This window comes from Thermobia domestica, chromosome 10, assembly GCF_964235325.1.
Source record: "Thermobia domestica chromosome 10, izTheDome1.hap1.1, whole genome shotgun sequence".
NCBI classification, from domain to species: domain Eukaryota; kingdom Metazoa; phylum Arthropoda; class Insecta; order Zygentoma; family Lepismatidae; genus Thermobia; species Thermobia domestica.
Genome location: NC_137463.1, coordinates 174938553 through 174963689, shown reverse-complemented (window position 1 = coordinate 174963689; position 25137 = coordinate 174938553). Strand labels below are relative to the sequence as shown.

At 34.7% G+C, this 25137-nt stretch overlaps 1 protein-coding gene across 1 annotated transcript in view; it reads left to right on the top strand.

Moving 5' to 3' along the window:
• The window catches only part of LOC145661683 (uncharacterized), a 125984-nt gene that overhangs the window by 40908 nt on the left and 59939 nt on the right, over positions 1-25137 (top strand). The window contains exon 2 of the mRNA XM_081727011.1: positions 24679-24760. Within this exon, the coding sequence (XP_081583137.1) occupies positions 24679-24760 (82 nt within the window). The remainder of the gene's footprint in view (positions 1-24678; positions 24761-25137) is intronic.

The following is a 25137-nucleotide window of genomic DNA, read 5'->3' as shown; positions in this document are numbered from 1 at the left end:
AATATTCTCTTGACCTGTTTCAGCAGAGCCCTCCGGGGAGACATTACTGAAACATTGTTCTATCATATCATAAGCAACTGAATACCGACCTATAAACTGATGAATTCTATAGAAGAAAGATCGAATGTCGTTTGTTTCAAAGGACAATACTAAAACATCACTTTATATTTGTATTGTTAACATACAGCTTCTTTTCTTTTCTTACATAATAGAAAATCTTTATTCTGCAACGCAAAGCCATGTTCTAGAGCAGTGGTACTCAACCTGGGGCACGCGTGCCTACAAGGTTACAGGATGACTTTTCACGGGAATTTAAGATAGTATAGTTCTGTAGCATGTGCCTGTATTTAAGCTCGTTTTCGATAACCGTATCACATCACCATAAATTTAGAACGCTTGCCTGTGGTATTTTTGTGCCGTGGTTCTGTAAAATGTCTCAAAACATGCCTGTTTACAAAAATGTGAATGAAAGCACTCTGAACTATGTGCTTTGTTAGCTTATGTACTTGTATTTATTTACTCCATTTGAAACCAAGATACATTTGGTATTTGGAGGGTTCAGACAGTTTTCTTTCTTGTTTCTGATACACTTAAAAAAAGGAAACATGTTACACTATTTAACACACATTATTGCAAAGATAATCTGGTACGCTGTAATATACTTTATCCACCAGGAATCTCTTGAGTTTCTTTTTAAAAACATTTATATTTTCTTCATTTTTTATTCCTCTGAGCAGCTTATTGTAAATTTATACTCCCATATATAGTAGTATCTGTAAATAATTTCCTAATATCTCAGGTTAATGGATTTATTCGCCTTTTTGTCATGTATATGCTCTTAAATGAAAAATATCTTTTTATATAACTTCTTGGAAATCTATAGTAAACATTATACATGTTGATTTCGTTGCCTAATTGTTCCTATGGTCTCTTCTAGTTTTCTCAAGTTCTTGTCTCACTCCTCTGTCATTATGCTCACAAACTGTGTAATTAAACGAGAGCATTATGAACGTACTGACAAGGACTTCGATCATGAGCATGTAGTCGAATCTCAGTTGAAGGAATACGTCCCAGTCATGTGATCCTCTATCCTAATTTTAATTTTAAAGTGCTTTTTCCTATATTTTTACATGTTCTCCTTTCACGAAGAGTCGAGTATCACCAATATATTTTTTGGAAACCTGAGCTGTGGGTTATTAAATTTGAATCTATAGTGTCAGAGATAAAAATTGTTTTCAAAATTTTTAATTTTTTTTTTATCTGAAAGCTAATATTTATATCAGTTGAAGGTTAGATAAGTGTTAATGAATTAAAGAATAAAGAAATGAATTAAATGCATGTTATCCCTTTCTTATCCGATTTAATTGAATTTTGGATTGAATTCGCTTAACTTTGACAATGTGAGGAATTTCCATTAGTTTTAGAGCAGCGTCTCTAAAATTGTACTCAACGGATTAGAAGTGGTCTTTTTAGACTAACATTAGTCCAAAAAAGAGGGACAAAAATAAAATTCAAGTGAACTGAGTATCAGATAATATCATTGAAAATCTGAAGCAGGTATTGATTGCACAAATAATAGGTTATACAATTTAATAAGGTTTTATAAATTCTAATAGCCTAGTGAAAATGTATTATTATAAAGTCTTTTTGACACCTTTCAATTATTAAAAACAAAAACAAACGCGTATTTTCTTCTATTAATCTATATAAGTAGGAAGGAATGCAATGGTGTTTGCTCGATAGCTCTTCGTAGACCGCCAACCCGATTTTGAATATTTTTGATACAGGAGTCCACCCTGACCCAACCTGACTTGGTTTTTAGTATTATCGATAAAGGAAAGAAGAAGTCAAGAACTTGACTTGAATCAGTAATTGAAAACGACTGATTGTAGTGTCCAATCCATAGTTTCCGAGGTCGCTGAGATAAATAGCCATTTAAATACAAATTAATTCCCAATCGACATGGGAAGAAGTGAAGGTGTTGACATACAACAATAATGGTAAGTGACCGACATCAGTGCCCAATTCACAGTTGTCGGGGTCGCTGAGGCGAATAGTGACACGTCTGATGCCATTTGAATCCGGATTCATCCTTCATGCGTATTCTAAGGAGGGAAGAGATTCAAATACTTTCCATATACTTATCCTTCGCGTACAAAGAACGGTAATTTGAGCTAGTATCAATATAAGATTAAGGGAATTTTAATTAATACTTTTTTAAAAATATAAGTATACTGGTAACTAATAAAAGCGGTCTCCACTTGAGAAAAGTTTGGCGAACGCCTGTATTTCGTTCCACGACTAATTTTCAAATAATTGTTGAGATAACATTTGAGAAATTAGTCGTTGCTTTTCATATAAAATGCATTAGGTATACCAATTTCTTTTCTGTTGGTAAATTGCACGACTAAAAAGAATTTTTTCTCCGAAACAACAGTAGACTTGTGAACTGCTTATTTTTAAAGGATGCTGGGAAAACCAACAAAATCCATTATAGTGTAGTTTCAGGAATCCAGGTTTACATACCACATACTTAAAACATTAAATAGAATTATTACTTATTCATTTCATAACTTGGACAATATTTGTTTCTCCCTTGCACTGATTGCACATGTTAAAACTTCTAAATGAGAGGAAGCAGTGATACGAGTATCTATATATTAAAAAATGGACAGTTGGTCTTCCCTCTGAATCCTTCATTTGCTTTCCTTATATCTATGTATACATACTGCTATTTATTTAGCTAGTTTTTACCTATTTACAACAAATATATTGATGAAAGCTTGTCATTTTCCTGAAACAAAATGAAAGAATTAGTGTAGACGTAAATTATGGATTTGTAGAAACTCACTGTGATTATAGCCGAGCCACTATAATTCATGCAGTGGAACAATCTCATTGATTTTTTTTCAGTATCTAATATTGTTACTGTTGCAAGAATACTATAAATGGAAGTGTCATTGGATCCGGACGATATCCATTTGTGGGGATAACACTTCGGACGATTTTCTGAAGCAGTCAGTATATAAAGCAATTTTATTTTGCTTCCTAGATTTCTTTTTCGTTGCAGTGTCATATTGTAGAGTTCTGTCTGGACTCTTAGTGGACTTTTTAAAGGGTACTTCATCCCTATTCAAGCTATCAAATTCTTTTTTTTTTTTTTTATTTCTACAACCAGTAGCCTCCTTCACTTTCCCCCTATATCCATTTTTATTGTATATTTTTGAATCGGTTCTATTACAGTTGACCTCTCCGAATTTGTCCATGTGCAATAGCTTTAGCTTAAGGGTTGGGGGAGAGAAATGTGACGTCATCATTTCCCATGATCCCTTTTGATATTGGTTGCCTGAGGAGAAAGAAGACTATTGATTGTCGAATGTAGGTTTAACAAGAGCAGGAATGTTGAGGTATAGAGAGCGAGAGTATAGGAAAGGGACCCTTTTTTTATGTAATGGTTTTCAGAGAATCAATTGTGGTACGGAACGTAGTCCACAATATACAACATATCTAGTAGAACAGTGTTGGCATCTAATGGTAATACATACTCGATTTAGTCAAATTCAAATTTTCCAATAGATTATCTGCACTATATGAAAGGGCACCGGAAGACAGCTAAGAATCAAACATATTCGCAGTGTGTAACCATAGAAAAAATAAAATTCTCTGTAGTCCCACGGTTATGCTCTGGATGATTCATGAAAATAAACTATTATTAAATAATTGGTGGTCTGAGGATGGAGACACAGTAGTATAGTGGTTAGAGTGTTGGACTCACGTCCGTGTGGTCCCGGGTTCGATTACCAGCCGGTGTTTCCCAATTTTCGGCATCCACCTAGCGTCGTGGGGCAAACTGAGGAGTCACGTGAATAAAATACGTCTAGAAAGCTCCTGAAACGCCTGTTAGAATCAGGACGACGCAACGCGCTGACGACGTGTTTGTCCTTAGGCTGATGTAGTTCAACCGGTCGCTAACAGATGGCGTTGGAGTGGCGTAGGAGCGAATCAGGCCTACAAAGGGCTGTCATGCCATTGGTTAGCATGGTGGTCTGAGGGTCTGATGAGCAACGAGAGAACTTCGAAGAAACTTATGGACACAATGTTCTTCACTATAAATTCACACGGTCTGGAATCGCACCAGGGACCACTGAACTACGATGTCCACTTCAATCTATGAAGAATCAATGCTGAAATCGAAAGTAATACGATGTACCACTTCAGGATTCAATACCGATGAAGGTGAAAGTGAAACATTTTCTTAAGAGACTGCTTCTATATCAGAAAACCATTTCTCGTTGTCTTTTATTGTATTTGCTCTATGGAGAGATGCAATATTGTAACCCAAAGTGGAAGAGTTAAAAACTTTCGGTTTCAGTAGTGTTAGAGCGTAGATCAAAACGTTTCTTGCTATCTCTTGCAATATTCCTTTATGAGGATCCAAAATTGAAACCGGAAATGATTAAATCGTAACTCAAAAAGGTTAATTTTACAGTTCTTTGTATCCTGTAAAACCTTTGTATCTAAATCTCCAACTCTTTGTATCTAAAGAAACTTGATTATCTTTTCTGTTGTTAAGAATTGTTACGTTATTTCAGCAATGTATAATGTTAATTATCATAGAAAAAAATATTTCCTAAACATTAAAAATTTTAACAATTTAAAAGTTATTTTGACTTATGATTGGCTTATTCGGGTGCGAAATGTACCATTTCAAGTTTCAATAGAATGATAAGGGCAAAATATGTTCTTGGAGCACTGAATCTTTATTAAGAGAAAGAAAAAAAGTTTCTAGCTTTTTTTTTAAAACCACTTTTGCGATGACATTTGTCGTTCAGATGAATGGACAGAATCGTTCTGTACAAGATTCCCTATACCTATGCATAAAATAGTTAGGAAAACTGTCATAAGAGATGATGTAAGCACAGTTTATATGTATATTTTGCATAAAGTTGCTAGCAAATTTCTAAATCTCTGTACTCTTGAGAAAACTTGGCTGGAGTAGGCGGAATGCTATGCAGACAAGAGTGTACTGTATATATATTATAAAGGTTTGGCAGCACTGAGGCTAATAAAGAGCTATAATATAACGTGAGATCTAAACCATGTATACTCTCACTGGAGGTCGAATCCCGGATGCTTTTCTCCATGTTGTTTATTTATTTAGTTTTATGTTCAACGGTTATGTCCTGTAGCTTCGTGCAGATGCTCTTCCTCAGGGAATCGAACACAGGATATTGCACATCAAAGATGAACGAGCTGTCGGTTTGGCGACTGGTTAATCACATATCATAGATTTAATAAAACTATAGTGTGTTGTATTTATGGTTAGCCTATTAGCTTGAATATCGTGAATATGGCTCTGCATTTACTATAAAGTAAGAAGCTATCTTCAATTATTCGCGAATTATTTTTCCCGTTTTGGATTGGGGTCTTCACAACAGAAATACCTGTGTAAGTAATTTTAAGAAATGCGTAACTAACTGATATTTAGCTCTCCTTATGATCGGAACGTTTCACCACAATAACTACTGTTCTAGATTTAGACTAAAATTAATATCTGATTTTAATGTATTGAATGATTCTATACCAACAAGTATATTGGCGCTTCCGTAAAACTTCGTTAAACTATACTTCCATTTTATGAATTTCAACATTCTTTCTATACGGTATCTGTATAAATTATATATATAGGGTTGCACAAGAGACACCCTCGAGTCGAAATACAATTTTAAGAAAGGAAACTTCGTACACGATTAGATCTAATGAAAATTAGTGTACGAAATTTGATGGTTCTAGCAGCTACGCAACTACGCTAGTTGTCGCCCGGGGCAAGAACTCGCCTTAGTGCCTTCCTGGCTACCCAAATTGCTCCCCCAAACATTTGCCCAAATTTGCGCCCTCCCAATCCGGCGCGCGGGACACAAGCCCTGTTTTCCGCCTAGTTACGTCAGTAGGTTCTAGGTGACTCCCTTCTATGCGAAAATCTTGTGACAGACATACACGTTCTTATCTATATATTTATGATACATTTATGTCTATCTATATATATTTATCTGTATATATATATATACAGATATATATATAATTGTAATATTTTTATCATGTCAGTTGCAAACACTACGAAGAAGGAGGTATAAAATACATAATTTAGGCTCATTCACTTCAGAGAGCCCATTCATTATTTAAAGTCACCTATGTTGACTGTAGCTAATCATGCTGAAGATTGATTCTGACGTCAGAGGTAGAGGGGCGATTGAGTGACGTAGTGTTGACGTAGCAAGACTCTGCAAAGAACCCAGCAATTTTCCATCCGTAATGAAGTTACATAGAGAGACATGTTTCTGCAAACATTGCCTGGTCATGACTAAGAATGCATAGTCGTGTTCGCAAATACAGGCACCCACATATGAGAGGGCAGGGGAGGCAACGATGAATACATAAGACAGAATAATGTATATAACCTCTCCTTAAACATTCAACTCGACAAATATTATCCTCTGCTATTAGTATTTTTGTGGTATTAATGTGTACCTCGTCATTATTTGTTTTGTGTCTGTTGGACGTAATTATTTCGTTAAATGTTACCAAGATGTATTTCAGTTAGATTGTTTATTATTATTATTATTATTATTATTATTATTATTATTATTATTATTATTATTATTATTATTATTAAACACAATTTGAACTATATTAATTTGATTGGGTTGTTGACATTAATTGCTTGGTTGGAATTTCGCGTCGCATCGCGTGGAAGGGATGCTGTACTCCAAACCAATCGACCAAGAATATACTACCGCCTATGATTGTGTTTGTTCTTACTTAGCGACTTTTGACCTGTAAACTAAGAATTCATTGCATTTTGTTTATGTTTGGTACCATTCATTCCGGTAAAAAGGAATCTAACTTATTCAGATTTCCCAGTCACAGAGAACAGTTGCAAGATACACTGTTAAAATAATTTCTTAAATTTGAGAAACCGTTTCTTACTTATGCATTGAGACAATATTTTCTTAGAAATGAGATTTGGCAATTTTCATTCATAAGAAAAGTAACAGTATATATTCTCATTCCGTTTTATACAACCTCATCTACTTCTCTTCATTTCTCATAATGAGAGTTTCAAACTCTTGTTTCTAAGAAAATATATTTTCGGTGCACAGATAATAAATGGTTTCTCAGATTTAAGAAAGTATTTTTAACAGTGTACGAGTGCCAGGGTCAGAACCTAACTGAACTGCACCAGTAAGGCAACTGGTAATTGGAATAAAAAAATAAATAATAAAAGAAGATTTGAAATAACTTGGATGTGTGCATTTTGTGGCCAGATGACTAACGAGTGTGTGCTCTTCTGTGCACGTGGTCTCCGAGTTCGATTTCCGGAGTAGTTGTTCAGTACCCACTTCAAGCAGTAGGTTTCGTGTGTACTTGAAGTATTTAAATCTCGTGTCATATTAGCTTGGTGCTGAAGGAGAATGTTAAATTGGATTAATTAATTTATCAATAAAACGACTGTAGCACTGCGATGAAAGTACTCATCTCTGGAGTACACATTTCGTTTATTTGGACATCGATATTGGCTTTGTAACTGGTGGATGCGCGTGTAGAGATTTCATTTATATATAGTATTTTATATATAATATTTCCAGCAGGATCATTATTAATTTACGTTTACCATGCGTCCGTTTATGTATGTCCTTATGGCTTCACAAACGTTTTGAAATGTACTTCTGTTACTATCACGAGCTTTCGGTATACTCTCATAATTTAATGCTTTTTTTTTTATATATATATATATAGATATTTGTATTACCCAATATTAAAGAATAAAAAGAATAAACTTTTCGGAAGTTGATAATTGCATAAGGGGACAACTTGTTTGTGAATTTTACTGTTCAGCATAGATTTCCTTGATCTATAGTTAAATAATTTGAAAAAGTCCATATTTACACAGCAAAAAATGAGATGTTGAAATAACACAAAATGACTACTACTTTAGCGTGTTACTTGTGTGTTAATTCAACACCAAACACATCGCCTCAGAGCATATCAAAAATACCTCGTTACTGGCTGTAAGTATTTGCATTGTTTTTTATTGTTTCGTATGAGCAAAGCTTTGTGAAATATATTTCGCATTTATGGCAATTAACTAATGGCATTCTATGTTTTCTGTAATCGGTCACAATAATATTGTTGTAAACCTGTGAATCATCTGACAACAGTTACACAGATAGCTGTACTTCCATCTGTTTTCTTTATCTGTTATTCTTGTGTCTTAGCATGTATGAACATAAGATTGCAGAACTGTTGTTGCCTATATAACTGTTGTCAGACGATTCTCAGGTTTACAATATTATTGTGACAAATTACAGAAAACATAGAACATTATTCGTTACTTGGCATAAGTGCCAAAGATATTTCGCAAAGCTTTGCTCATATTAAACGATAAATAGCAATGCAAATTCTCTCAGGTAGTAACGAGTTATTTTTGATATGCTCGGAAGGCGATGTGCTTGGTGCTGAATTAACACACAAGTAACACGCTAAAGTGGTAGTCATTTTGTGTTGTTTCAACACCTATTTTTTTTACAGTGTGTAATATGTTCGGTATGGGTGGAGGTAATATTGGACACGCTATGCAATGATGGTTACATTGTGCTACATAATTTTGAGAGAGGAGAAGATAGCACCACTAATTAGAGCAAGAAAGTGATAATCCAACAGCGAAGTTAGTGTGTATCTTGCCGAGTTTTTTCTCTCTCACTATATAAGTAATCTTTCCTGAAATTGTCGCAGAAGTTCGTGACTCATTTTAATCCGTCCCTCCTTTTGCAGGTGGAACATTAATACTTAAAAACATTAGCAGAGCAGCGCTCTTTCTCTGGGCTACACAGCTCAGCTGCTCCTATGAATCATTTATGATAATGCTGAGGGAGTTCTCCCTCTCTCACTCGCTTTTTGCTACAAGATTGGCTTCTGTGCTGTGGCAAAGATAAACCAAGCTTATAATTAATTCTTAGCGGTGGACATCCTCTCCGGCATCCATGCTCTCTTTCTCTCTCTCGTACACACATATACTGTTCATGTAGACATTGAGATAAGCACACATGTTTGCGTAGGTTTTACTCCTAGTTTCACTATTCTTCTATAGTAGGTCTTTATCCTTATGTATGTGTGTGTGTGTGCAGTTTTGGTGACAGATTATAGAATGAATCGTGAATGAAAAGATTAAGCTGAATAATGTAAAGGAGTAATGTCGATTTCCAATTGTTTATTAATAAGAATTTACCGGTCTACTACAGTTTTTTCCCCTCTTCTGTTTTATTCAGTATGCAGTACACCTTACACAAAACGAATTTGACTTCAGTGGCACGTTAATCTGTACAGAATCACGAAAATAGTGCATGTAAGATATACGAGGTGCATACCAAAATTACCTTCTGTTTACTTATAATCCTAACTCGCGTAATTTTCAATTTGCAAGTTATGTATTTCTGTTGCTTTTCAACACAAATCCATTCCATTTCCATACGCTTTTGCAAATATTGTGTATCCTACTGTCTAGATAAGGAGAGCAAGGTACATGAAAGACCACTTCGATGTTCTTATCATGCAACGATGCCTTGTTATCCGAAAGATCATCTTCTCTTCATACAGAAGTTGAAGATACCATTGTGAATTTACCTTGTGCAACATCAAATGATATGTCAAAATTCTTCCCACGATTCAATGAGAGAATCCTGTACGGTTACAGTTATCTTTCACTACCTGTTGACCTCCATGGCCATTGGCCAGGATCTCAACACGAACGATGCGTTTTGCGGCGGCTACACAAACTGGGCGCCCAAACCGTGTCAGATCTTCTGTTGACCCTTGTACTGCTACATTCAGCAAGGACAACATCGCCACAACAATCCCCCAACTAGCAATGAACATCGACAGCTTTTTCTCAACGTACAGAAAAAAGCTTTAGCTTCTCTACCGTGAAATCCTTCAATATCAAAAGAGATTTCTCTTTATATGTAAATCTGTTAAAAATAGGCACAGTTGAATGCTTGAAATTTTGCACAGTTAAGCCTTAAAGTCTAGAGTTAATTAGGGGGGTCTATATTAATCTATCTTTGTCAGTTTCTGAACTACAGCAAGAAAGGTTTTACCCCTAGAATAGCAAATTTCTTTATAAAAAGATTACAGACGTGAAACTATAATAGGTTGAATTTAACAATATTTTTTGTTTCAATCCTGAACAAATGTAAAATTCGAACTGTCCCCTTCTTGCACTGAAATCTTCAGTTTTGTTACATGCATCTTGTACTGTATCTGTTCCTACAAATACAACGTGGCTCGATATAAGAGATCAATATGAGCCATAAAATGTTACCAGTTGCGGTAATAATAATTAAAAAAGTTTTTCGTGGTTATATGATTAGTATACTCGTCTTTGCGATGGATTCGATTCCCGGTGGAAGATCATGTGATTCGAATCCCATCTTATATAACCTCGATGGTACAAAGGACAATAAATTTCAGTTCAACCAACGAACCAAGGAAGCAAATTTGGTCTGGTTTCTTAATAAGTCCACTTTTGATTAATCGATTTATTTTCATGTTTTGAATTTAAAATCTGCTCAAAAATACTTTTCTAATGACCAAATCTGATTTGGGGAAGCTTCCATCCCTACAACTTTATTTAATGTTGTCAAGTGTCTGTAGAGCCCAATCCAGCCCGAATGTACCTAGGCGCGGCCCAGCCCGGGCCCGAAATATTTTGGAGATTTTCGGCCCGAGCCCGGCCCGGCCCAATAAGTTTTTTAAAATTCTTGGCCCAAGCCCGGCCCGGGCCCGATAAATTTTAAAAGTTTCATTTTGTAACATTTTTCACGGGCACACTTCTTCAATGTTTTTCTTTATTCTAATTATCGTTTAACAAAAGTCAATAATTATTAAAGAATTGCAATTAATCGGCCCCAGCCCAGCCCGACCTGAAGAGAAATCAGTGTCGGCTCGCCCAAGCCCGGCCCGGCCCAAAGAAATAACAGATTCGGCCCGCCCAAGCCCGGCCCATGCAGGTCTCTAGTGTCTGGCCCTAGGTAATTAACAGCAGTAATTCTATTCGTCTTCACACTCACATTTCAAAAGCTTCGCGACTTTTTTGATTGCTCTATTATAATAGACATGTTTCTGCTTAGCATAGAACAATATTCCAAACTAAACATTTAATGAATTGATTTTTCAACCACCCACAAAATACGCTTTCATTCTTCCTAATGGTTTCTTTCAGCTTATCTCTTGGTAAAAGTACAAAATAATACACCAAACAACAATATCATTGTTAATATCTAATTTGATTTCATTCAAAGTGCATGTGTTTTGGAATGTTGTAAATTTGAATGCGTAATTGTCTCAATTTAATCCAGATTGATGTGTCATGGATTCCATTTTACATATAAAGGCCGTGGTAGCTCAGTGATAAAGCGTTCACCTCTTGTGCTTGGGGTCCTGGTTCGATCCCAGCTCGCGCCAAGTAAACTTTGTGGTGGACAAACACCATGTGTGTGGATTTTCTCGGGGTTCTCCCGTTTCCTCCCACTTTCTTCATTCCATTTCATTCATTAATTCACCATCACCGTCACCTTTAGCCTAGCCGACCCAATCGTGGGACGTCAAACTCAAAGATTTCATTTTTTCCATTTTACAGATTATCCATATCTTCAAGGAAAATTACATTTCATACTCATTATTTTTAACGGAAAAAACATAAAATTCTAAATTAAAAAAAAAAAACTTCCGTTAACTGTAAATTCATCTTACTTCTATTAGGATCATGCAGTAGGTCGGTCAAGGATCCATTAACATAGAAATGGTGACTTTAACGTTGGCTATCCTATCCCATACATCCAAATATTTCACATGATTTTCTTTACTGTTTTTGTCAGAGTTGATTAAAATATGAATATATATTAAGTGGGTAGAAGTCAATGCAGCTTAACTTTGCTATGTAAGCAATGGAATTTTAAGGCTGATATTAGCGTTCTTGAAAAGGGTGAGCCAGAAACTATATTATTTTATGCAAGTACATGAGGTTCGAATGCCATATCTTATCTTATATATCCTCCTCGATGCTGTAAAGAGGAGTTAACTCGAACCATGTGCGTTGGAAGTAAGCGTAGTTAGTCTTACTTAAAAATATCATTTTGCATTGTTAAAGATTAGTTGATCAGAGTGATAATTTCAATTCCACTGAAAGTATTTGTGACGTTTGAAATAATCATGTACTATGGCGACGAAAAACTAGAAAATCCGTAATTAATGTAAAAGTGCATGCAATTGTGTATATTTCTTTCTTTCCGTTGAACTTTTTTAGTTCATCACTTCCTGAATGTTATGCAACTCTGATCAACTCTGAAGGAAAGCTGGTTGCTGTCCACTGCAGGATACGTACGTTGATAGTGATATCTTGGAATCGAATTGGTTCCAGAACTTCTAAGGTTTAAATCGTTCAGTTCCAAGACAATATTTTCTCTTTGAAGTAATAGAAACTAGATTAATCCGTTTCTGGGTCTCACGAACTCGAATTTCCAAATTATTTTAACAGTAAATACACTAGATTTTCAATTAAAATACCGTGTTAACAAATAATAATGATAATATTTATGTGATAATAAGAAATAATAATAATCATGATAATAACTAACAAATAATAACGATAATTTTTGCTTCTTTAGGTAACCCCGAGATCATAGAGGACTGGACTTACTATTAACATGGGCTCCGAACTACGACCGGGGCTTAAATCTAGTCGGATCACAGGTTCACTTCTCGCCTCCAAGAGAGAGAGAGATGGGGTACAGGGACACACCTGGTCCCCGATACCTTGATCATAATTTAGACTTCAAATTATTGTTAGTTCATTTGGAGTTTAACATATCCCTTTTCAGCTTCAAGGCTATATGAGAACCAAATGATCTCCCATTGGGAATCAAACCCGAGTCTCCCGCTCCAAAGGCATGTATGGCAATCATACTGCCACGAAGAGTTCTCTTTCAAGAGTTTATTTATTTATTTATTATTTTTTTTTTTTTGGTTCTAACTTGAAGATGTAATACGCTTATTGCAAAATTTACAATAAGTATATCCGATAGACGAAGAAGTACAGCAACACCATTAAATCTTGTCCGTCTACATAAAAACATGGATGCAGAATTCAGAGGAAAATGAAGAAAATCTCAATTTTTTCACGGAATCCTGTGCGTGCTGCCATATAAGAAGGTAGATTTGTCTTAACTTCCGAATGAACAAATATTTCCATAAGTAGCCTAATTATTGAGAAATGAACCAGAAGAGAATTTATGGAGCGAGGAAATATTTTAAAACGTATTTCAATTTGCCCATCAGCATTCGTACATGGTTTTCTATGTGATATCTGTGTTGTATTCAACAAACAGAACTTGTATTCAACCAAAAATCGCTCTTTAATGAATTAATTTCCATAAAATAGAACAAAGAACGAAATTAATTTTGATGCTGTCCAGTTACATTAAAGACAATTTGTCTCTGTATAATAAAACGAAATTTTTAGCTTAACATCCTACGTTTATGCCTTTTAGACTAAAAGAGCCGAAATGATAGATTACAATGGAACACGGTAAGTGAAGCGATTAGAGGAATAATAGGAAAAAGTTAGATCAATTCATACAGTAGAAAATTAACTTGCGGCTGGGAAAGACCTTCGTCTAAAAATAAATAAATAAATCAGTTGATGTTGGGTTTCATGATTTTAAGTTCGTAGAGGTTTGATTTGATCTTACTTAGAATGAGATAATCTCTCAATTGTCATATAGAAATGTGATGTCTTCCGTAAAGAATTCGAGAATGCAACCAAAATCTGAATGTATTGCTTGAAAGAGACTTGAATCAAAAGTTACTTTAAAAGAAGTTTCGCATTGTGGCATATTCTCTACAAAGGGAACCATTTTACTTTGACATACGATTCTCATTTCTATTAGGCTGATCAGGCATGCTTCATATCTTCCCTAAACGTTTTCCATCTCTGAAAATCCAATGAGTTGCGGCATTGTATTCTGTTCTTTCTCTCTTTTTTTTTTCCATGTAGACAATGAATGCTATTAATATTCTTTCTATTAGGGATTCGGCAAGTAAGCATTGACAAAAAGAACCTTACTTAATAAAAAGAAAGAAAGAAAAGAAAATAGAAATGGGGAACTAGTCTGATGCAATTAAAAAGTACCAGTACTATTAGTGTGTGTGTGACATAGAGGGCAAAGCATTTCCATGTCTCATACATGCTTTACTCGTGCTTGTATTCCGCCGCTGGGCACATTCACTCAACTGAATAATCAGCTTTCAGAGATTGCGCAAAGGAAATCACAGGAACCTCCGACAGATTTAACGACACACGAAAATTTCATTTCCCACCCCTACCTCAGATGTGTAATTCCCACACCATCACCTTTTTCTAGTTGGTTCTTTTTTTCTGAATTAGGAACATTTCTAAATATTATACGTATAATATTTATCCTGTTGAAAATTGAATGCTTGAAAGGTATAGGAAAAGGATTTTGAGATCATTTTTCACAACTGTACGTAAAGGAGGGGAGACAGTGTAGCAGTATTCTATAGGGAAGGAGTCAGACAGTTTTTAACTCCTGGAACGACCAAGAAATAATGCTAAGTAACCAAAACAAATTAATTTATAAGCAATACCGAAACTAATTTTCGTCATCAAAGTAAATTTTGGATTATGTTAAGAAAAGTTTATTTTTCTTCTTTCTTTTTGAAAATAGTGTGTTGATGACGTCATTCGTCCAGTTCAGTAAACTGGAAAAGTGACCTCCACGTGTTTCTGAATGTCGGTGACCCTTTCTTTACAAGAGCGTTTCGGAAATGTAAAGCAGTCTTTAAAGTAAAAGGAACTCAAACTTACTTTTCTTCGTATTTCAGCTCAAAGAAACCTAATATCGTGTTTGCTTTTTCTTTCCCATCCGTATTCCTCATATATAAAAATAATGTATTCATGGATATGAATAAACTATCTTCTGAAATGTGAAAGCATGAGCTAAAACTGAAACAAATTATCATTACTGTCACTCGGGCAGCCGGGGTTCGATTTCCCATTGGGGAGTCATGTCACAAAAATATAAAGCGACAACTTTATTTAACTTTCATATAATATGATAATGAATGTGTAATTAAGAGAGAAACAAAATGAAACCAAGTTATTTGAATATGTCAGTGAACAAGTAAATGTTGACGACTAATTTCTCGGGAATATTCTTTATATAAACAAGCAGATTGCTTTTTATGTTGAGTTGTCACAGTTAATTAATAGTATATCTTTTGTTGTTATTGGTTGGAGTTTAACATCCCTTTTCAACATTGATGCTGTATAAGACGTTGACCTATAGTTTAAGATGAAATCTGTACTACCGTAATCGGCTTAAATTTCAAGATTGTCCCACCAAGAATCGAACCCGAGATTTATGCTTAAAGGCTCACGCGATGGCCACTAGGCGAACGGAGGGAGCTAGTATTGCTTTTATAACAGAAAATGATTATATCTAAGTATGATGATAGTATAGTGGTTATCAACAATAAAAGTAGTATTTTACGTAGCTTTAAGCAAAGTATATAATAGAATGTATTACAGTGTCAGTAGCCAAGTTTATCTGTAAACAATAATTAATATCCTTTTTTAACATTAAAGGAATTAAGCATTGAGTTAAATAACAAGCCACAGAAGAATATTGAAAATATAAGTCTGTGTGAAAACGAAAACCTAACCTTGACTGTAGAAATGTAAATAGATGTGTTTATTGTTTCAAAGTGTCTTTTACCTCAAAACTGTGCTTGATGGCTGACCAGAAATTTTGTGCTGACTTTGAATCTTGTAGTAATTTGAATTTGATACTCTATTCCTGGTTGGACGGAAATGGGTTTTAGTCTTTTTCTTAATCTAATTGCTGTTTTTCGAAAGCGTGCTTGAAGCTGATAACATTTATCTTTCTTAGTAGCCGAGTGCTTCTGTAGCCTTTCTTTCTGTTATGTTATGCTACATGTGAAATTTTCTTTTTTTGGGTCTTTGTTTATTTTGGTGGCCTATTAACAGGGAAATTTTGTCTTTGTAATGACTGTATTCGTCATCTACAATATAATCTGTTCGCTTCTTACATACAATTTCTATACGTTTTCTTTTTTACATCCCTACTATACTTACGGATTAATCTCAGCACACAAAAGCTTACCAATATGTTAACATCATATAAGTATTGTATAAAATTCTGATTGTAATGGACTGAAGAATAGCAAGCACTCATTTCTAGCCAACTTAGTAAACATAAATTTTAAGTTTAATTTTTAAGTTTCTTGTCAAATGCATCAAGCTAAAGTCCAAATTAATCCTCAAACAATCAACATCAAAGACGTTTTTAAGAAATTCCTTCACTGAACGTATTTTGTTTCTCGTAATTGAATATCTAAAATCTTATGTAGTAGAAAACATACACCTCAATCTTGTAGTTGCTTATTAAAACTTTGTTCTAATAAGCAATTATATACCTTAAATGTGTTTATTTAACTTAACCAACCGTATCTCAGTTTTGTGTGTGTTACTTTTGGATTAGTTATCACATAACCATAACTAAAATGGTAGAGAGTGGAACGTGGAGAGCAGAGATTCCAAAATGCGTAACAGGAAACAATGTTCCCAGAAGGAGGATGGGAAGTTACGTTATCAACGTTTTCAAGATGGAGTGGAGAAAACTCATTATATTCGGATATAATCTTCTGTTTTCCTCTACTTCTCTTCTCAATACGTGGAGCATTTTCCTTCCTGCCCTCTCGTAAGAGAATTTCATCTGGATGAACCTCCTCCGTCTCTAACCAAACCATGTAAGGTACAGGTAATGCATGATTCTGGTTTTTCCCCATGGTAGATGCTAAACTAAAATGAAAAATATTTCTTTCTTTCGTCACAGAAAAAAAAAGGAATATAATATTTTAATCAGAAGGGCTCCTCCCCTATTATTCGTCTTATTTCCCTCTCCTTCGAACGAAGGGTCTCTGCTAAATAAAAATTTAAACAGATAAGAAGGAACGTTGAAAAAGACAGAGAAATGGGTGGAGGAAAAGAACTTGTCATCTGTTTGTTTCTGAAAAGATGTTGCCGTTGGCACTCTTAAATAGATGTATGCTTGTTCGTTTGAATTTCTATGAAAACATATATGTACATGTGCATGTGTGTACATGTGTTTCTTGACGTAATATGGCTTCTAACAAGCAGAGTGTTTTTCCAATTCAGTTCGTATGATGAAGTGAAATCTTTCAGTTTTACGTCCTACGTTTATGCCGCGTGGGGTAAAGGAAACGTTGATTGTGAGAATGAATGAAATAGTAAAATTAATAAAGTGGGAGAAAACTGGAGTATCCCGAGACAGCCCACGCACATAGCATTTGTTCATCACAAAGTCAATTCGTATCATAGCTTTAATGCAAAGTATTTTTACCTTCTATGTTGTTTTCAGCGTGCATGGATCTAATATGTGACTCATAAGTTATATGTTTCTACAAACTGGAAACCTTTCTAGTGCCATTTGCGCTGGTCCAATGACTAACGTGCGCGCCTTTGGGTTTACACAGTCCCGACTTCGATTCCCGGTTCACGGTTTAAATGGTTTCGAACATATTACAGTAGTTCGGTTTCCATCTTAAAGTGTAGTTCCATGTCTTGTATAGCGTCGGTGTTGAAATGTAATGCTAAACTTCAACAAACAAAACACCTCCTAGGCAATACCCAAATAAGTCAAGTAATTATCTATTTATAATACAAAAATTTCAATCTATGAGTAACGTTAATTTCTTGTAGTTGACAATCGCCCACTACCTTAGCTGCCTGCCTTTATTTGAAAATGTATAGTGATTATGCAGAACATAAACGTCTTTCTTGTTTATTATCAAAACAAAAGCAGTATTAAATATAAACGTAATGTAATGTAATCTTTCTACACAAAAGAAGTAGTCCTGAGTGCAGGGGCGGATCCAGGACGGACTTCTGGGGGGGGCGGTCGGCGGTAATACTGCTACTTTTAAGAGCTCCAAACTTGTTATGGATGGGTTTATTTATATATAAAATAAGAAAGTTTCCTCTTGTGGGGGGGGGGCGATCGCCCCGATCGCCCCCCTCTGGATCCGCCCCTGCCTGAGTGAGTAAGCGAGTGAATGATCAACACCTAGGCCAAACGCTTAAGCTAGGAACTTGAAATTTTGACAGTGCATACAATTTGTGACGTAAGATAGTATTAGGGAAATATTTTTGGAAATTAGACAAAGAGGAGGGAGATAGGGGTAGCAATTATTATAGTAAAATGTCCATATCTCCGAATCTTTAAAGGATAGACACATAAAATTTTGATATATGGACTTCTTATGCAAAATAATTAGAGATATTTAAACGTTATTTTAGAAAATATTTTCCCTAGAAGAGAAGAGAAAGGATGAGAGCTAGAATAATTTTTATAGTAGGATGGCGATATCTTGAAATCCTTTAAAGCTAAAGAAATGAAATTTGGTATTTAGACTTTTTGTTTAAAAAATTAAATACGTGTTTTAGCTTTTTTTATGTTTCCTTTAGAAGAAAGAAAAAGGTGGGAGTTGCAATTCTTATAATGATATGATTATATCTCGAAATCCCGATTAGATACATTTTATAGATATAGAACTTAATGTATAAACTTCTTATTCAAAACGTGTGGGCATATATAACAGCGTTTCCGGAAATTCCGTTTTTAGCGAGAGAAGGGCTTCAATTTCTGTTTATTTTTCCCCAATATATAAAAATGACTTCGATTGTCAATCTCATCATCACGGGAAAACGGGTAAATCGTTTGAAATGACTTTTTGAACATATATAGCAATTGGACCTGCATGGAATTTTATTATTTCACTTTGATTGAAATTCGTGTTCTAAGGGAGAAAGGAATTTTTTTTCAAAGAATAATGCCATAAACGTATTTTTGCTGTGCGGAAAACTGACGCAAAAGCTGAAGTATGGGGTGCGAAGGAATAGGCCGAGCGAACAGGGGTCTGGAAGCGAAGTCCGTAATTAGCCAAAGGTTAGTTACTTATATAAAATCCGTAAGTATATATTCCGTGTGAAGCACTATAATGTATTAACTAAGCAATATGGACATCGTATACGAACTACAGATGATTCTTACCGTTTACTTTTAGGACAGTGCAATATTTAATATGCATTACCACTAACCCACATGAAACACACTACCGTTAATAGGCCGTAAAGTTTTTTTTTTTTTTTTTTTTTTTAAGATTTGAGCATTAATATTTGTGTAAGCGCAAGGTAGTTGAATGAACTAAAAAAAAGGGGTTAAGTGTAAATAATTAGAACTTTTAATTAATGGTGATTTTAACTTATAGCGTACATCGAACCCAAGTCTTGAGGAGATCAACTAATTTGAATTGATGAAAAATGGGAAAGTTATATTTACTAGATTGCTATTAGTTTACTGCTTGGTTCTCTTCAGTGTCTTTCAATCGAAAATTCAGTAAGATTTGTCCTTAAAAGATACAACTGTCCTTAGGATTTCAAAATGATTCAGTTGCTAGTCTTTTGGAACCTAGCTAATTTCTAGCTGAATAGCCAATTTTATATTCTATCAGTAATTTTGACTTACCTGCAATCCTACTAAAAAGACTATTAAATGAGATTAGAAATAAGCAGTACGATTTCGTCTTATTCCTACATTTCACCCCAGCCAAGCATGGGCGATGACAGTTGAATCTTTCGGGGAGCAGAAAAGACAGCACCGAAGAACGAAGGAATTCATTTTATTTTTATGTGAAATGACTAACCGAGAGAAGTGCTGGTTAATGTTCTGTCATATGTATTTACTAACTTTACGTGAAATCGGCACTATAGTACTCACACTAGGAAACGAACCTGGTAAATCAGTTAACTATTCTTTATACAAAGTTGTTTTTCTTATTGAAAATGTGTGTCATGAACATTTTGGTTGTTCTTAGGTTCTCCCATATACTCTTGCATTACAATTAAGCCAATAATAGAGCATTTAGCTTTGATGTTGAGTAGTAGAACTCATTTCATCATTCTATTAATTCTCCGTTATCATTTATTTATTACCTCTGATGATGAGTGGTAGAACTCACTTTATCATTCCATCAATTCTCCGTTATCATCTATTATCACCTTTGATGGTGAGTGGTAGAACTCACTTTATCATTCCATCAATTCTCCGTTATCATTTATTATCACCTCTGATGATGAGTGGTAGAACTCACTTTATCATTCCATCAATTCTCCGTTATCATCTATTTATTACATTTGATGGTGAGTGGTAGAGCTCACTTCATCATTCCATCAATTCTCCGTTATCATCTATTTACATTCATCTTCCGCTTTAGAAACGGGGAGTGGTGTCGTAATCCTGTAATCAAGCTCTCTTGAAGGCGAGATAGTGTGGTGGGAACTACCTATATTGTGACGAGTGATTTTACATGATGGTCAGCGCATCTCTAACTGCGCCATATTCAAGCCCTGATTGTGGTTGGGGGTTCATGTTTTTCATAACTTGTGTGTTGAAGAAGGACGTAAAACAAAAAAAAAATCAACTCAGCCTTCCGTATTAGGATACAGGACATTATCATGAAATGTTACACTGAACCTTTTCATGTAATGTAGGGAATTTATCTTTAAAAATGTATGTAGTGTTGTAATGAGCTTCTATGTGGTTATTAAAGTTACCTTTTTGTTCATCAAAACTATATACATTTATTCATAAGTAACTTTCCTCTTAGTCAGTTTTTATTTTGAACAATATTACTGTGTGCAATCCCGTAAAATTCGCTGATATTTTGAATTATTTTCCCAGTTTGCCTCGTATGTACATTCTGCAACATGAGCTGAACAAACTGTTCAAAAATATACGCATGCATATATATATATATATATATATATATATATATATATATATATATATATATATATATATATATATATATATATATATATATATATATTGCCAAGAAGTTATGTGTTATTAATTTGAACTACCTTTGAAATACTATGCTTGCTTGAATGACTTAGATCACGTCAGTACCTAACATTTTCTATTTTTTTTAAAAAAAAGAAAAACAACAACAATGTTATGAATTCTGCGTTGTTCACTAAGCGGTTTAAATAAGTGCTTTATATATATATATATATAAAGTTTTTAGAAACAGATGTATTCACTCACCAGTAGATATATACAAAACATTTCCAAATATTATGCAAATGAATATTATTTGCAAATGAATAGTTATACAGAGTAATGTTGAAAGATGAAATCAGGGCGGAAATTATATTCAAACACTAATATTTAATCTATTCTTTTTCTGCAATGACTACTGAAGACAATTTTAATTTTTCAAAGTTTAGTAGTTTTACTGTTTAAAAAAATGTTTGAGACAGAATGTTTAGTATTTTATTAATATATATATATATATATACAGGGGCGGATCCAGGATATGATCAAGGGAAGGGCTAAACCATATTTTGCCGTTTTATCCAGTGTAAAGCAGGATTGAAGCCCATTTTATCCAGTGTATACCTGAGCGTCAAGGGGGCTATAGCCCCTATAGCCCCCTTGGATCCGCCACTGTGTATATATATAGGGTGATTCTTTATAGAGTTCAAACAATTATAATTCTTTATTGGAACTACATACAGACTTCCTTTATATGTCATTATACTGCAAAACACTTCAAGTTTTTTGTGACAAATTCATTATGGCTCAATGTGTGCACCTGCGGTCATCCTGGACACATTCCAACGAAAATCGATTTCCTGCCAAACAGTATCCAGCATTTCGGGGATAACGTGAGCGATGGCTGTTGTGATGCGATGTTTCAGTTCATTAACCAAAGACAATCTGTATGGCTTCATGGACAAACGTCAACGTAATACAAGCCAAACAGTGGTCTGAGGGATACCAGTTTCTTGTGATGCACGTCGTGTAGATTTTCGAGGACTGCGGATAAAACTCTCTCTAACTGCTTGCACCACATCGCCAGTCACGGGTGAGCGCCTTGGAGCCTTTGTGTGTCGCACAGAACAACATGTTTCAACAAATGTTTGGTGCCATTTGTACGCTGTTGGTCTGCTGTGTGGTTCCTTAGCGTATTGTGCACGAAACTTACACTGTACACTCGTTACTGACTTCGTTTCTTCAAACCAAAACACGTATTTAGCTCTTTCCGTACCAGTGAAAGTCTCCATTTTCAACGACTCATCGGTGGCGCCGCATGTGGTCAATTCCGCAACTACTCACTATGTAAGTCAAACTTAAAGTGTTTTGTAGTATAATGACATATAAACCAAGTCTGTATGTGGTTCTAATAAAGAATTATAACTGATTGAAGTTATAAACCCGATAAAGAATCACCGCATATATATATATATATATATATATATATATATATATATATATATATATATATATATATATATATATATATATATATATATATATGGTCCATAAATATCAATTTTCAGATCGGGCTGGTCTCACCCCCTAAAATGGTTCCAAATGGAACTAAATTAAGCCAGGAGAAAAATTAGCTTCATTGAATAATATTAAATGGTGCCCCAAGCGACCTAAAATTTTGAATCCGATTACAGTACATATTATATGGGAAAAATCTGAAATAAACTCATGTGATTTAGAAACGGCTAAAGGTAATGCGAAGATACCCTGGATAATCAAAATAGAGGAAGAAACATACGTAATTTTGTATAGTACTGTCATTGCGGCCATCTTGAAATCCGCCATCTTGGATTCAGGTTAAAATTTTCAAATAGAAAGATCTAGCAAGTAGCTAACGCGTTTACTACAAACTTAACCCTTTAGTGCGCAGCTTTGCATATATGCGAAGTTTACTTTTAAATTATATTGCACCATGTAGTTTCAAGTTCGGACATAGAAAAGCAGATTTGCATATCAGCTAAGATGCCCTTTCACTAATGAAGTTCTGAATTTCCCGCTAGATGTCATAATAAGCCAGAGTTTGACTCTTAGTCTTACTTGCTGCATGCGGAGTTGTCATCTTGTCATTTTTTAGCTTTCTTTGCTCGTTTAGGTGGACAGGTTTTGAACTGTTGATTTTTTTATTGCTTCTATCTGGTTTTAGTGGATTTTGCAGATATCAATGCGCAACTTTGCATAGACCGTAAAATATCCCATAGACCCCATATTATTTGCACTATTGTTTTTTTTTTTTAATCCCGTATTTCCTACACCGAGACCACCACAAGTTTAAAACAAAACCAATCTGATCGGAAAAATGGTGCGTTAAAGAGTTAAGACATCATTCTAGCAAGTAGGTGACGCGTTTACTACTTTTCACTACTTTGAACGCTAACTTTTTAATGCACATGCCTTTGGCATGTCTCAATTCCAGGTAGGAGTTCCCTTGAAATTTGAAAGTATTACGGTGGCTCGGATTCCACTTTAATCTGTAGATCTACGTCTCGTATAGCCTCGATGCTGGAAGGAACGCCAGTCAGCTAATTAATGTTATACATGATGGAAAATACACACCCACACACATACACACACACAAACACAAAAAAGCCTTTTGGGTTTTAACCAGAACGAATGAGATATCTTAAAATTTCGTATATAATTTTAATAACTCATATTTCTGCTTTGTGCATGTCTATTTATTTATTGTTTCTATACGCAACACTAGAGAATAGAAAATATGTAATGAAAAAAAAAAACAAATAAATAAATAAACAATCTCACGATTCACGTGCATAGGTCTTCGGATCACTTGGATCATTATTTTGTTCAAGTCATCCGGCTACGAGTCTCACTTCACAGACCTAAAGATCTGTGTTTATCGGAAGATTATGTGGATACCGATATCCATACAGGTGTTTATATAATATATGTCCTATAATCTAAAGCTGCTGTCAGTTCTTGGTTAATGATTATTAGAATATTTGTGAATTTAGTATTGACAACGATTCTAACCATTTTTCATGAAATTTCGCGAAAACCCGATTTCGGATATGATAAATCTAGGTCCCTACTTTGTAAAGAATCATTTAATGACGGTTGCAGAAAAATCTTTTCATGGTCAACTTAATTATACGTGGAGTGTATCATAACGATTTGAACTTTATTCTTTTCTGATAAATTCACAAACTTCACTGCAGAGCAGGCAGTCTTACTTTTTCGATATAATCATTCTCCAACCAAAAGCATTTGTTCCACTGGTGTTCAAGTTTCTTTAGTACCTCGGTGAACCACGTTTAGGTGTATGTTGCACCAACGGTTAGACAGCTTTTTAGAGTTCTTCAGTCACGAAAATGTCGACCATGAAGATGATTCTTCAGGAACCCAAATAGATGGTAATCGCTAAGAGCTAAGTTGGGAAAATGTAGCGGATGTGGGAGTACCTTCAAATCGAACATCTTAGCTTAGAAAAAATCATTTAAGGATGTCTGCGGCCTGCTAGAGAGTCGTTTTCGTAGGTTTCGAATATAATACAATAAAAGTAATCGGACCAGTTTAGTAAAAAGTTATTTAGGCGATACGATTTTAATGATTAAAATTTACTAACCCTTTTTGTTTCGTTTTTTAGCCATTGTGTGTAATGAGTGATAATGCGAATCGTGCCTGTTATAATTACGCTTCCAGTACGCAACGGGAGGCTGATAGTTCCAGTATAGTTTAATATGTGACAAATTTGCGTAAATTGTGAGGACTATGTATGTGCTAATAATTTTCTCTGTTACTATTGAGGATACTTGGCATAATTTTAGTTTTTGATTGCTCTTGCATTTTTTTATTTACTCACTTAACTAAGTATTTTCCGTAATGTAGGCCTATTTAAAACGTACAATTTGAAGCACAAATTTTGTAGCCATTTGAAGTAAGACACATTTTGTGTTTCGTATGCATAACCCTTCATTAAGGTAAAAATATACGTAGGCAGATTGGGTATTCTCTCATATATTGGAGACAACCAGTAACTATTTTATATTTAAAGATCAAATAAATAAAGCCAGAAAGAAATAAAGTGTAATTATGCTGAAATTCA